A 15,185-nucleotide genomic window follows, 5' to 3' on the forward strand; every position below is an offset into this window, starting at 1 on the left:
CACTCATTTCACATCTAAAGCTACTTCTAATCCTCAACAGGTCTGGGGGGCTCTTAAAATTATTGAAACCACAGAGGAGGGAGACACAGCCTCTTTATGAAAGGAACATTTTCTTATCTACTACCAGCTGGGCCCAATCATCACCAGGGATGGCTACAACAAAGGTGCTAAAAGGCTCTTCCACAATGACTGCTGCTCCACTGGGGATTCAGAGGATAAAAAAGAGCTTTGATGGAAAAATCTGAACAAGAGGCTAAAGCAGTCCAGCCAAATAAAGTTACTGTCATAATCAAATGCTGTCAATCACCATGAAAATCCAATTAAAAATGTTTCAGCATAGCCCTCTTAAGTGGAAAAATGTACCCTATTTATAAAAATTTTTGTCAACTCCACACCAATTCCATAGTTAGAAAGTCCTGTTATTAATTGAATCCCAGCCCCCCAACTTTTTTTTTTTTATTATTATTTTTTTTTAATTCAGTTTTATTGAAATACATTCACAAATCATACAATCATCCATGATATGCAATCCACTGTCCACAGTATGATAACATAGTTATGCGTTCATCACCACAATCTATCTCTGAACATTTTCCTTACATCAGAAAGAACCAGAACAAGAATAAAAAATAAAAGTGAAAAAAAAAACACCCAAATCATCCCCCCATCCCACCCCATTTGTCCTTTAGTTTTTATCCCCATTCCTCCATTCATCCATACACTAGATAAAGGGGGTGTGATCCACAAGGTCCTCAAAATCACACTGTCACCCCTTGTAATCTACATTATTATATAATTGTCTTCAGGAGTCCAGGCTGCTGGGTTGGAGTTTGGTAGTGTCAGGTATTTACTTCTAGCTATTCCAATACATTAAAGCCTAAGAGGTGTTATCTATATAGTGCATAAGAATGTCCACCAGAGTGACCTCTCGACTCCATTTGGAATCTCTCAGCCACTGAAACCATTTTGTCTCATTTTGCATCCCCCTTTTGGTCAAGAAGATACTCTCAGTCCCACGATGCCGGGTCTACATTCATCCCCGGGAGTCATACTCTGCGTTGCCAGGGAGATTTACACCCCTGGGAGTCGGGTCCCACGTAGGGGGGAGGGCAGCGAGTTCACCTGTCGAGATGGCTCAGTTAGAGAGAGAGAGGGCCACATCTGAGCAACAAAGAGGTACTCGGGGAGACTCTTAGGCACCATTACATACAACTTTAGACTCTCCTTTGTGGTAATGAGCTTCATAAGGGCAAGGTCCCATGCTCAAGGGCTCAGCACATCAAACCACCAGTCCCAATGTTTGTGACAACATACGCTAGGGGATCAGCATCTCAAAGTTTAGAGATAGCCAGCCCCCCAACTTTAAAAAGAGAGGCAGGCCATTCAGAAGCTGTCTGAGGGAGCTGAGACCACATAGGCTATTGGTACACAATTAAGAGTTAATCAGGTTACATTTGAAAATTCCATTTTTATTCGCATCAAGGGAACCTTTGCAAGAATAAACGAATGGCACCTATTCTCCTACTTCAGAATCAGTGACCATTTATATTAAGAGAACCGAGAAATGGTAAACCAGGATACTGGAAAGAAACTAGTCCATGCTCTGGCAAATGTCTCTCGGTAGACCAAGGCCTAATGTTTAATTCTAATCTTGAAAATTACATAGAGGACAGAAGGACGAAATGTCTCTTCTGTCTTTCTGCAGTCTCTAAATGGCCAAGTGAACCTCAAATTATCTGCAGGCAAATTTGCCCCCCAAATAACTGTATTATCTACAAAAGGCCTCACTGAAACCACAAGACTCATGATCCCCAAAGGTCTCTCTAAAAACTGCTACAAATTAAAAAGCAAACAACCCATTAAACAAATCCAGCTGGTTACAACTGTAAATAGGAGGCTTCTAATATTTTTTCCAGCCCTTGAAATTCCTGGTTAGACTCATTAATAATGGATAAGAATTGCATCTATTTATTGGTAAGTACTCACAGGAAAACAGCTTTGCTATCTTCAACAGCAATTCCCAAATCCCAGGGACTAGGCTTCAAGATCTTTTTATAGTTCCCCCACAAATGGCTGAATGTTTCTGGTCTTTTTCAACCCAATCCATTATTCCCAAGAGCTGGGGGTGGGTGGTGTGGGTTGTGGCATGTATCTGATACAATGATAAATACAGACCTTGGGGTTCCTGGCCATTAAGCTAACTAGGAAGATGAGACGTTCTGGCCATGCGTTCTTATCAAGGTCTTGGCTCTCTAATGGCCTCTTGATTTGGAATTAACTTTTGGAGGTAAATTTTCAAATGGTCAGAACACACACCAATGATCATAGGTGTGCTGACTGGGCACCTGTTTAACAACACTTTTTGGCTCTTCCCATACATTCAGGATGGGATGGCTGAACCCTATTTTCATTGGTTATGCCCATGCTGTACTGGTTGTTAAATGCTTTGAATGTTATTCCTGGAAACAATGCAACATCCTAGAAATTTCAGTATTTTGGCACCAGATCGCCTATCATAGCAGGAAGCCAAACAAAAACTTTTCTTCATCACACCATGTATTTTACTATGGTCATCCTAATTTATACTATGTATCACAGTGTCCAGGGATTGCTTGTTCTTGAGTCAATTTCCTTCAACTTAACTATGTGCTCCTGAAGAACAAGGGGCTTGTCTTGCTTGTCTTTATCTGTTAGGTGTCCAGTGTAGTGGTTCTACTGAATCGGATGAGAGAGAATGGCACACGCAAACAGTAATTGAGTGGCTTCTCTTCTTTTAATTAGATCAGAGAACTTGCCTGTTTGACAGCAGAATAGGACCAAGCTAGGTACTGAATTATAAGATCATGGTCTTCCTTCAAGGAATTTACAAGCTAGCTGGAGAAAAAAAGGCAGTAAATCATAAGTTGCACCTTTGGCTTCCTCTTATAATCTCCTGTAGAGCATTTAAAAAAAAAAGAAAAAAAAGTACCTGATCCCTGGTCCAAATACTAGAGATTCTTTGATCCCGACTGAGGATCCAAGTATTTTCTTTTACTGTCTCCCATACCCCCTCAATTCTGATGAGCTGCCAGGGTTAAGAACCACTATATTACACAGATCAACTTGTGGATATAAGAACATGTAATTAAGTGCTTTTCCAAATTGGAGACAATAAATGCTGGAGGGCTTCATTGATGGGGGCAAGGACTGTGAAGTGGAGGAGTGGGAAAAAGTTGCAGGGAGGAAGATGGAGCCTTCAAGGACTCCCTCTTCAAGGAGAGGGGAGAGGAGGGTATTCTAGGCTGGGAATATCACCCCCAATGGCAGTAATTTCCAATGAGCTGAGTATAGTCAAATGAGGAATAATGTGTAACATATCTCAAAGACCCACCTTAGCCTCTTGTGAATTTGGCATAACATGGAAGATCAGCCAGATTCATTTTGAATTGGAAGAGATTGCATTCAAGATAACGAAACTCTTTCTGAGGTCAATGGCTACACAGCATCATTGTGCCTTGAAATGTGATGCTGGGAAGAAGACAGTTAACTCAATGAAACAAGAAAGAAGCACTGCAGGCATGAGTTCCAACAACTGCAATCTTAACAGCCAAATCATCAGCATATTAAGAGATCTGACTTGATTGACAGAGGAAAAAAGTTATCCTTAGCTGGTTGGGAAATTAAAACTGTCAGATCACCATGATCAAGGAATGACAGATTTTATCTATCTGTATCTCTCTTTCTATGTGCATGTATATAAATAAATACAGAGACACACACATATGCATATATATATATATATATATATATATATATATATATATATATAGTTATCTGCTAAAGTCTTGTGAAAAGATTAAGCAGTTACATCTATGGAAAAACAAAGCTTTTTTTTTCTGGGGTAATAATCTCTCTGTTCTTCCTGAAGTGCTAATGTGTCATCAAAAATTCAAATTAAAGCTGTCTGATTTAGTGCGATCTCAAGCATCCAGACAGTGATTCTCCCCTAATAATTATGTGCAATTAAAAAGCCAAAATCAGCTTCTTTGCTAGTAGATTCCTACTTTCAAGCAGACACAAACATCTGACTTTAATGGCCTTCAGAACTTGAAAAAAAGATCATTAAATGGTTGTCAACTGGACTCTGTGGAGCCCCCATTGCTCTTATGATGACTTTTGTGCTTGAGGGAAATATTTAGTTGAAGTTACCACCCTTGCCAGGGCTTCTCCCTGCAAATTTTGGGTGCTGTGGCTCATGAGCAGATTTGCACCTTCAATGAATAACTAAAAGCAAAAATGACATCTGTAAGAATGGGTGGCCAGACACATGAGTTGGGTCCTAAAGGTCTATTTAAAACATTCTCTATACAACACAGACAATAGCTGAAGGAGGAAACCTTCAACTAAGGTGCTTATTAATCATTGGTATTTTTAAAAGTGTAGACTTTTGGAAGCACAGTGATCTATGAGAACAATTCAAGGGGGCTGTGGAAATGGTGACTATCCTCATATTTGTGCTGAGGGTACAGCTAAGTCCTGGATCAAAATAAACCAAACCTTATCTCTGGCCTATCCAGTAGAATGTGGTGATACTGCTGAATTCCCAAGAAGCAGCAACAGGTGAGAAATCCCCCTACCCTTTTGCTAAATAAAAAGGACCACACTGTTTGCACAGAGATAAAACCTACCTCTATCCTTCCTCATGACTCCTGTAACACTTGCTGAGGACTTTCTTGTTTACCTGCCTCAATAAAACCCTGAACCCCCTTCCTTTTCTTTGAGACACTCTGTATTAATGAATGTCCTCCATATTGCAATAGCCTGAATAAGACCATCTCCTTAATTGTCTGGTGCATTTGGTCTTTGACAGTGGTCAGAAGGTTTGGGTCTAATAATGGCAAACAAAGCCATCTGGTGTGAGCCTAAAAGTCACACTGGAATTTGCATGCTCTAGAGGCAAAAATCTAATGTGGTGTGTTCTCTGCTTTTCAAAAGGGTCCATGAAAACACCCAATTTAACACATTCTTTTATTAACCGAGAGACCAACCAATGAAACTATGTGAAATGTAATTATAATCAAGTTTGGAAAAACAGAAAAGCTACCAGTGACAATTTAATTTAGCGGAGTTAAACAGTTAACATCTTTTTGCAAGTAATTAAATGTTTAAACAGATTTTTCTGGAGCAATTTGGTGTTTATTAGCCCCCCAAACATTACCACCTCTTATACATAAAGCTTTCTCTGAGAAACGAGATGCCTTCAAGTTTACAGCTGCTGGCATTAGATCAAGGGGTGTGGGAGGGAGACCTAAAGGGACTATTTTGATTGTAACTGTCACCCTCCCCCTGAGGACCCTCACCTGGCTTATTGGATATCTGGCCCCACTATTTATTTGCTTTCTAAGCAAAATGTCAAATTTCAATTGCAAACTGCACCCTATATTTCTTCTTAGAAGCTTGAAAAAAAAAAAAACCAAACCAGAGGAAATCCCAAATGAGGACGCCCTGCTCTGGAAAGTACAAGGAAATGCACAAAATAACAGGCATTATTAGAACCTAACGAGTAAACCCATGTTTTTAAACAATTACTAAAGCAGTATAGTAATAGCATAAAGACAATTTCTGCACCAGCTTGTTTCTCTGAAATTCTCTCTGCCACTGAACAGCTAGAACAGATAATAACTATTAGTAAATCAAACTCCTCTGCAATATCCAGCTGTGCCTCACACATTTACATACAGATAGAATGGGTATATGTTTTTAATATGTATGCGATACGTACTTTTACCACAACCGAAGTGCATGCTACAAAGGAGGAGGAGAATGGCAATCGGATCAGCATGAGATAATATACTGGCCTAGATAAAGTATTAGCCGGCGATTGATCTCAAACGGGGATGCTGCTTCATCTGACCTGATTACTTACTATGCATAGATTCCATTAAATAGAGCTTAGACATGGAAAGCTTCTGAAAATACTCTAAATGCATAGAAGGATCTACAGCACTCTGAGCCAAAATTGTAACTGTATAGGCACTCACAACCCATACCCTCCCTGCTCAAGTCAAGGCCCACATTCAGGATTAGGTTGGGGAGGTGAAAGGGCTGCCTGACAGCTGGTGAGAAGCCCTGCTGAGTCTCCCAGGAATGGTCCTTCCCTTCTTTCCCCACCCCAAGCGAGCACCCTCAGAGTGAATGCCTCAGAATTCCCCCACTGCTTGTCTGGTCCTGGTGGCATAGCTGTAATGGAAGAGACTAGAAGGTAGTGAGGGAGCTTAATTATTTAGGGTCATGATCCCCTTTGCAAAACTGGTGACAGCTATAAATTCCTCAGAATAAGGCAAATCTCCACATGTATACACAATTCTGGATGTAATTTCAAGGGCTCTAACTGACTTCCTGAAGTCACAGATTCTAGGTCAAGGATTGCTGATCTAGCCCCTCCCCTTCACTTTGCAGATAAGACACAGAAGCCAAGAGGGAAAGGAGATTCACTTTGAGGTTAAACATCTGGGAAGTGGTGGAGGTTTACCCTGCTAAATTGCACAGCCTGGCCTTAGCTATGAAAGAATCCTAAAGGAAGATTAATTCCTCAGAAGGAATTCTTTACACTAATGTTTGTAACCATATCCCCTTAATTTAAAAATATTTAAACATATAATTTGAATAGCAAAACCAGACTTGAATCCATCTCAGTGCTCCCATCTCAGGTAGCTTCTAAGTCCCTGAGTTTAAGGGCCTGATTTTAATTCTTTTGCTTCCCTCAATGTGATTGAGATTAATGGGGAAATTTCTTTTCCACCTTTGCATTACCTTCCTTTCCCTCTTGCTGCTGTCCCACCGATCCTCTTCTAATGGGCAAGAAGTTGGCCTTTCCCCACATAAACCATCACATCCCTACCTGGTTGTCTAAAGCCTGCTGAACATTCTGTCTGGCATATCCTCAGAGTCTCTACTGCCTGAAATTTTTTTCTGAGTTTGTTGGTCCTAGGTCACAGAACTGGGGAAACACTGACCAAGTCTTTTCTGTGATTTAGGTCAGGGGATTTAAAACTGGGTTCTTTAATAATGGAGTTATTATCACAGGAGCAGAAAGATTTGGTGGTGGTGGTGAATTCCTATCTGTCTGGTGTGACAGCATGCTGAATGTTCTTGGCTGCCTGCAAGGCTGGTTTTATTTTGTTGGGTTTGAAGCTGACTCCTGATTCATGCAATAGACTCTTAAAGAATTAAAGAAAGATCAGATCTTCCTCAAGGATGAGGGACTTCCCTGTATTTGAAATGGGAATTCACCCAAGCGAATTAAAGAAAAAAGATACATGTGGGTGGGCGTGCTGCTTCTACATACAAAGTTTTCAGACCTGGACACTAGTGTTCCTTCTATTGAAGTGGAATTCTTAACAGATTGCCCAGCTGGTGGTGATTATGTCACCTACTGAACATCACTTTTGTGGATTTGGAACTCCACCAGGCCAATTTCAAAGGGATTTCTGTTCCAGCAGGTCCTAGATGATTCACAATGCTCTGAACAGGTTTACCATTCTTTACCTGTCCTGTTTCCTCTGCCTGAAATGGTCCCTTGAAAATTCTATTAAAATTCAATCCATCCTCCAAAGACCCTTTTCAAACATAACCAACTCCATTCAGCTTTCCCATATTTCCCCAAACGGATCCCCACAGAACTCTTAAGTTCTTTTACAGTAGTTAATTCATTGTAGTTATTTGTATACTTGCTGTATCCCCTGCAAGACCACATACATGTGGCTTACTCTTCTTTGTATCTTCTGCTGAGTCTAGCATAGGACTCCACACACAGCAACCTATAATCAGCTGATTTCAATTGTTTCCCTGGTTTTGAGATCTCCCAAGATAAGGTCAATGTTGATGATGAAACCTTTGGAGTGAATTCTTTATGCAGCTTAATGGCTACATGCCAGAAAACTGCTTGGCTCATGTGGACCCTGGCCTCCTTAAAATGTGAGCCTTAAGGGAATTTCTTGGTCCAGCTTTAAAATAATTCCACTTATGACACAAAAAATGACAACCACCCTAACAGCAACCACACAAAAAATAGAAGGAATTAAATAGCTAAACAAGTAAATGAGAACTAACACTGGAATTTTAATGACATCAAGGGTCTAAGCTTGCATTTTATGTTTCATATTTAAGACTGACATGGTCAAAAATTGCAAATACAATGATTTTAAGACTTGATATTGGGTATTCCAGTATCTAAGGTAACCCCACCAGATAAAAAGATGGACCTCTTGAGTGCCATGGCCCAGGCCCAGGGGCGAGGGTTACCTGGCCCACTCCTCCCTGCATTCTGACGCACGTAGGCAGGGACTTACTGTGTTCACTGGTGGTCAGGGCCACACCTGGAGTTCATTTTTGAGTCCCCTCTTGGTGCATCTGTATCTCTTGGTACTTCTACCTGACCCCATCTCTGATTATCTTTCTTTGATCTGGAAAATTCAGGCCCATAGGGGAAACCATGACAACCCTGCAGGCCTCACAGCTGATACAGTCGAAGCTGTGCAGACCACATCGGTACCTGCTGGCTGGAGTCAGTTTGCTTGGGAGATAAACTGCTCTTTTCATGAAAGGCAAGGCCCCCACCCACAGTGACAAATGGGCTCTACAATAGAAGCATTCCAGAGGAAGCTCTCAGTTTCCAGATGTAGGTTGCAGGCAGAGAGGGAGAAGGAAAAATTAAAGCCATTAACATGCTGGAAGAAATAAAGAGACTGGTTCCACAAGACTGGGTCCCTAAGATGTGACTCAAGGTTCCTTCAGTCAGGGATATCCCATTTCCTTTCCCATTCCTATTGAACCCAATCTTTTGGTCAAAGGTAGGCAGAATTCAATCCACTTGGCTATGGGAGCCTCATACTCTATTTTTTCTGTCTCCTTGCTGAGCCCTGACCAAACCAGGGGGTGCCTCATTCTTGCTAAACCTCTGGGAATAAATTCCTTTTACTTCAAACAGTGAGCAGCACTAGAAATAAAGCTAAAGTAAGTATAGGATAGTGTTTCCTGTGACTAAATTTTTCATTATATTTTATTGCTTTATTGATATTTATTAATTAAAAATGAGGGACAACACATGCCAGAGTGTATAGCTGTAAAGATATATATATATATATATATCCATATCCCTCCCGTTTCATAACACACACACACACACACACACACACACACACTTGCTTCTAAGGCATTGAAAGTACTCACTCTTTAGCCTTATCTTTATGATCTGCCACCCTGGAATGGCGTTCCTTATCAAGATATACATACATATATATTTATGCGTGTATGTGCAATCTGTAGATGTTTTATTTATAAGTGGCCAACTCACTGCAGAATTGAAACATGCATTTACAAACAGATATCTGTTTTATGAAACCCTATTCCTTTAATAGCTGAGCTATCCAGCCATAACATCATAATGCACAAGGTAAATGGGTCTCCATCTCTAGAACCTGTTCCAAGTTTTCTCAAATGTGACTAACTGCAAAAATTTGCCAACCATCAAAAAAAAAAAAAAAAAAAAAAAAAAAGAACTTAGTTTATTCTAGACACGAAACCTGTATCATTATAAATTGCAGAGGTTTTAGGGGTGAACTTTAATTTGAAACTACCCTGAAAACTGAGATTTTGCCCCAGGGATAACATGATGGAGAAAAGTACCTTCTTGGAAAGCTGTCATGATACAAAAGGGAAATGGACTTTTATTTTATTTTTGGGGATGGAATCTGTATTATACAGAAGTTTGGGTGCTTACAGTGTTTATTAGGATGAATACAAAGGATGAAAAATCTCTCAACTGATATTGATAAAATGTACATTGTTTCAAGAAGTGAAAGAAAATTGACTGGGATTTCCTACGAGTTCAGTAATGCAAAGACAGGGAACAGTACGCAAAACATTAGAAAGAGTAGACTATTATTATTATTTACTAATGCTCGATCCTAACGTTATTCTAACAGCTTATGCATTGTCAAATCAACAATCTGCATAAATAAATGACCATTTGGGAATTGTTAGAAAGTCTCTGTTTCTTTCCCTGCTTGACTAAAAACTGTCATTTACAATCAAAGAAAGCTGTCTTGGAGCTGAGAACACAGCACTAGCAGCCTTCTAGTTGTCTCTTACTGAGGAAAGACCAAAGATTCACATTAACTTGATCTTTTGCAGCCAAACTAATTTCATTCTACATGAATCCAAGAGGACTCCATACCACATTCAGATTTACTGTAGGACTGCATTAAAAACTTACAATGCTGACTATCTTCTCTGTTACCAATCGTCTGAATTCTGAAAGGCTGTAATAGCAAATGAGGACAAAGAGTAACCTACATTAAATTCTTTTGGGGAAAAGTTTGGCATTAAGTTTTAAAATGGTGGTGGGTTTTTCAAAAGTGAAATCTGAGGGTATGAACTTCAAAAATACCTATTCAATGAAATAAATAAGGTTGCCTTCTGGAGCCTGCAGATGTTTTAAATTCCATTCCGGCTGTTTTAACAGACTGTTAAGCATAGATATAACTGGAGAATTCTAATGTAACTACAAAAAACTTACCATCAATTCCTCAGGCGCTGGCCTTTCTTTTGGCTGTTTTCGCATGCTGGAGGAGGAACAAAAAAATCCCATGTTATCTATATCACTTGTGAAGATGCTATAATTTCCACCAGTGACTACTCCCCTTGGGATACGAATATATTTTCAAAAGTTTTTGTGTTCAATTCTTTGCCAAAGTATTATCATATATCCCTTTTCTTTTATTTTAGCCTTTAATTAATCAGATTTCTGGGAACCTCCTGAATCAGAAACATGAGATTATTTTTTTTTTTTTAGTTACTCTTACAAATACAGATGAAGAATGAATTTAAATTTATTATAACTTTTCTTTTGAAACTAATGTGAAAAAAGCATCAACATTCTCTTTCTCACCCTGTTATCAATTTATTTCAAACTTAAATTTGGGGAACAATATCCTTGTTTTTGGTAACTGGGATAAGACAATAAAAAAGAAACATAACGCACAACTATATAATGGTACTGTGAACAACTGAATGTACACTTTGCATGACTGCATGATATGTGAATATATCTCAATAAAAATGAATTAAAAAAATAATAGATTGGGGGATGAATGCACAACTATATGATGGTAGTGCAAACAGTTGATTGTACACCATAGATGATTGCATGGTATATGAATATATCTCAATAAAACCTAATTTTAAAAATAATAAAAGCATCTATAAATTTAAAAAATTTTTTAAAAAGCATAAAAAAAAGAAACATGACTGTGAAGTCAAATGAGAAAACATCTCATTCCTTCATTATTTCTCAGAATGACAGAATATATAAAAGAGGTCAGGCATCTAGATAAAGCAACAAAATTACAAATGGGTTATTACACATTATCTTGACTTTTTTTGTGGCTCTGCTACAAGTTGATAATTCATTAAACAGCTGTAGGAAAGCTAAGTTTGTTTAAGCTGCTAAAAGAATAATTTTCCTCATGCAAAATATTTCTGGCTTTCCATGCAATAGGTGTAATCACAGTAGCTGGATAATGTGCTTGGCGACGCAATGAAGCACCCACACAGGGAGCCGAGATGACCGTCTGTAGCTGCCTACTTGGTGTCTGTGTCTGTTCTAACCTCACAGTGTCTGTGGGATGAAGTCATGAAGAGACTGCTGCTTCTATCACTCGGAAGGGCTAAGTCACACAGATGCTTTTTCCTTAGATGAGGCAACGTCTGACAAGTAAGAAGAAAACCCTTCATATAATCTCTGCATTTGCTGACAGCATTTTTTTTTTTCAAATAGAGAGATTTAATGATCATTTGGTAAACAAGAACTGTAGTTATGAACCATTAATGACATCGAGGATATTTGCCTTCCTTACAAATAACCATATGCACCTCTCAAATACTGCGTCCATTAGCAAGTAATTCAAGCTGTCTCGCCAGTGGAGTTGGTAACAGTCCTAATCTGACATTCCAAAGTAGCTGTGTCTCTTGGGAAAACAAGGCTATTACCCACTATCGTTTCTGTTTTGGCTTGACATCTGTGGAAATTTCAACGCAGGTTATCCTTCGCTCTGTCTCCATAAAACTTTTATATAGAGCCGATTAATTTTTTGGACAGGACGAAGGCAAAGCCTCATCCGCTCTTCTCCTGTTTGCCCAGAACTGGCCCCACCCCCAGGTTAGTTTCAGACCACACAGCGAGGTAAGCACAGCAGTCCCGCCACAAATCCAACCATTTCCTGAGCGGGTGAACCAGGCGCTTCAGGCAGCAGAGGAATCTCACGGTTTGTTTTTCAATTTCTGCATTTCAAAATGGGGCAGTCCCGTGATGTGCTTTTGAGTGTTTTTAGGAATTCCACTAAAGGAAATTAAGAGACATTAATATGTATATTTCTGGTTAATAGCCTTAACCTTATTAATGAGCTTCAAAACAGCTCAGGATTCCAGTGTTTAACCAAAGTGTATGCTTTTTTTTCAATATGGCATGATTTGGAAATTAGATGTTTTCAGAGTAAAAATAGTTTTTAAAAGCTACAAAATATTATATAAGTGTTTTAAATAAATAGAAACAGTGTTAATAAAATTTTAAAAGTCAGTGGAAAAATCTCTTCCCCACATATTTTTCTATGGAATATAAACTGAGACATTTTTATTAAGAGGTAACATATTACACTTAGTCAAAAAGGTGATAAAGCTTGACATTTATATTAAGGAATATTTCTTGGTTTCATTTTAGCGTAATCATCAGATGGATCATGGCGGGGGGGAGGGGAAGAGTGCACAGCCATTTCGGGTTAGCAAGGATTCCCGATGGCATCACTCGCCGCACCACAGGAACGAAGGGTTTCTTTTGGCAGTGTCTGCCCATTCCTCTCCCACCAGTGCAAACAACTCTGAGGGAAAGATGACATGAGGAATGTGGTGAAGGAGGGAAAGAGGAGTGAAGGCAGTTATGAAAGAGTTTCAGAATGCCTGGACCAGCTTCCAGTTGGTTTCTGTCTCCTGCTTTGGGGCTATCATTCTTATGCTCCCAATTTTCTCCTCTCTTTCCTGGATAATTTTCTCTCTGTGCTGGGGTGCGAGAGAGAGAGTGCAGAAAGGAGGACAGTGGAGCAACTCAGCCTTCCGAGGCCACATGAGTCCTGCAGGATGGGGGAAGAAGTGGATGATGGTGAAAGGGGTTAGAAAATAAAGACTCATTTTGCTGGGAGGAAAGAGGCAGAAGGCTTGGAAAGAACGCTTGCAGAAAAATGCCTGTTTCCTTGGGTATAAAATGACAAGGGGTTTCCTAGAGACTCTGAAAGGCCCTTTGGAAATCCTGTGGTTCCTCTCAGTTCTTTAGGGGTTAAAGTGGGCCTAATTCAACCATGTTTTCATAGTTGTTCAAACAACAAAATTCATTGAAATCGGCCCCCCAGTATTGTGTTTAAAATATAACCAAAGATAATAGTTATTTACTGAAAATCTGAAGAATTAATAAACTGTGCTTCAACTAAGTGACAGACAGTTTTATGGGTAACTTGAGGTTACATTAATAAAAACAGGCATCATATGCCTGTTCAATAGGGGCTATAAAAAATTGCGTAGTCCTTAAAAAAGAAAGGGATAGCAACAGTATCTGTGCTCAGAGAAGTAGCCTGACTCTCAATAGTTTATTAAAACAGGGAAAAGCCTCTGAAGTACGTTTACAACCCTTTGTGTAAATAACGTTTACATAATTTAAACAATTTCTTCAGCTTTGCTGCCCCATCTGCCCAAGGCCCCAAAGTCCCTCCCATTTCCAAAAGAAAGCAGGGAGAGCCATAAGGTCTCACGGAGCTGCCGAGTTAATGGCATGTATCATTTACATTGAGGGCATGGCATGTTTGCAAACAGGCTTACCACTGAGTGATGAAATGTACAAATGGCTCGGAGAACTCTCCAACCGGAAGGACAGGCGATTCCTGGGATGGAGGAAAAACAAGTCAACAAAAGTCACAAAAATTCTTTTTCTTTCCTTACATTCTAACTGCCCCCCCTCCCCCAGAAGGAACAATGCAAAGATGAATATATAACAAGGACACACCACCAAGAGGAAAGGAAAATAAGGCCTCAACCAATTAAAAAGGTTGTCTATACCCTTTTTCATGTTTGTGAAAAAATGCCAAATTTAAAGCCACACATTTTACAGTGGTGAGAATCATGAGAGCAAAGAAGGAGGGGAGGTGAAAAAAGGACAATGATAGCCACAGGGTAGGAAAGAAGGTAGGGAAAGTGTAAATGAGAAATTAATGATTATTTAAGTAACACACAAATGGTCTTGTAATTAACAAAGAGCTGTGAAATTATTCTTGTGTTGACCTTTGTTTCTCTTACTGGATTTGTTATTTATTTACACTTTCCTTTTTATTTATATTTATTTGTATATTCAACTGTTCTCAACTGCTTGTCCCTAACTGAATCATTTGGGTCAGATTTTTTTACTTTAATAGAAAGGATTTTACAGGGGGAGTTGCTTCCTGAAAAGAAATTTCAGCCTATTTGCGAGTGTAGACAAACTCATCTTCAACATATTTATGAAAGCCAATGAATTAAAGACGCAATGAGAAACTCCTACCAAACAAAACTGGGCTGGAGGTGGGAGTCACTCAACAGAGTAGAAAACCACACAGCAACAAATGACAACCTCAACATAACGCAAGGAGCAAACCCCATTACTATTTGCAAAGAAAGGCTTTAAGAATTTAGGAGTTTTTCCAAGAATGACAGAGAGCTCCACTGTGTTTATAGTGTAACAGCTCAGGATGTAATGAAATTACACTGCAGAGTACTTTAACAGTCATCTCATTAGACCTACAGTTGCAACAAGAGAGCCACATAAAGTAGGCAGCTGCAAATGACTCCATTCTCATCTATTCTCATTTGCTATTAAAAATACCTTTCGGCGGCGTTTTCCCTCCCTGACATCCCTACACAAAGTGCCCTGCAAAGTATGATACATGCACCTATTTAAATTAACAAAGGAATGACTTATTTTAATCTCACTGTGCTTTGGAGTGCTTTGGCCATTTGGATGAGCAATATATCATTACATACAACCTTCCAGCGCTGCAGGCAAGAAACTCAGAGCATGCAGCATTTGGTGGGAGCCAAACAATTTCTCTAGCACACAACTGTGTCAAATG

General features: G+C 39.4%; 1 protein-coding gene across 4 annotated transcripts in view; it reads right to left on the reverse strand.

The window, feature by feature from the left end:
• The window catches only part of MAP2K5 (mitogen-activated protein kinase kinase 5), a 320,772-nt gene that overhangs the window by 20,622 nt on the left and 284,965 nt on the right, over nucleotides 1-15,185 (reverse strand). For all 4 annotated transcript variants that reach the window (XM_037833600.1, XM_037833604.1, XM_037833603.1 and 1 more), the window contains 2 exons: nucleotides 13,903-13,964; nucleotides 10,559-10,604 (listed from right to left, as the gene is read on the reverse strand). In XM_037833600.1, coding sequence (XP_037689528.1) covers nucleotides 10,559-10,604; nucleotides 13,903-13,964 — 108 coding nt within the window. The remainder of the gene's footprint in view (nucleotides 1-10,558; nucleotides 10,605-13,902; nucleotides 13,965-15,185) is intronic.

This window comes from Choloepus didactylus, chromosome 4 (assembly GCF_015220235.1).
Source record: "Choloepus didactylus isolate mChoDid1 chromosome 4, mChoDid1.pri, whole genome shotgun sequence".
NCBI lineage: Eukaryota > Metazoa > Chordata > Mammalia > Pilosa > Megalonychidae > Choloepus > Choloepus didactylus.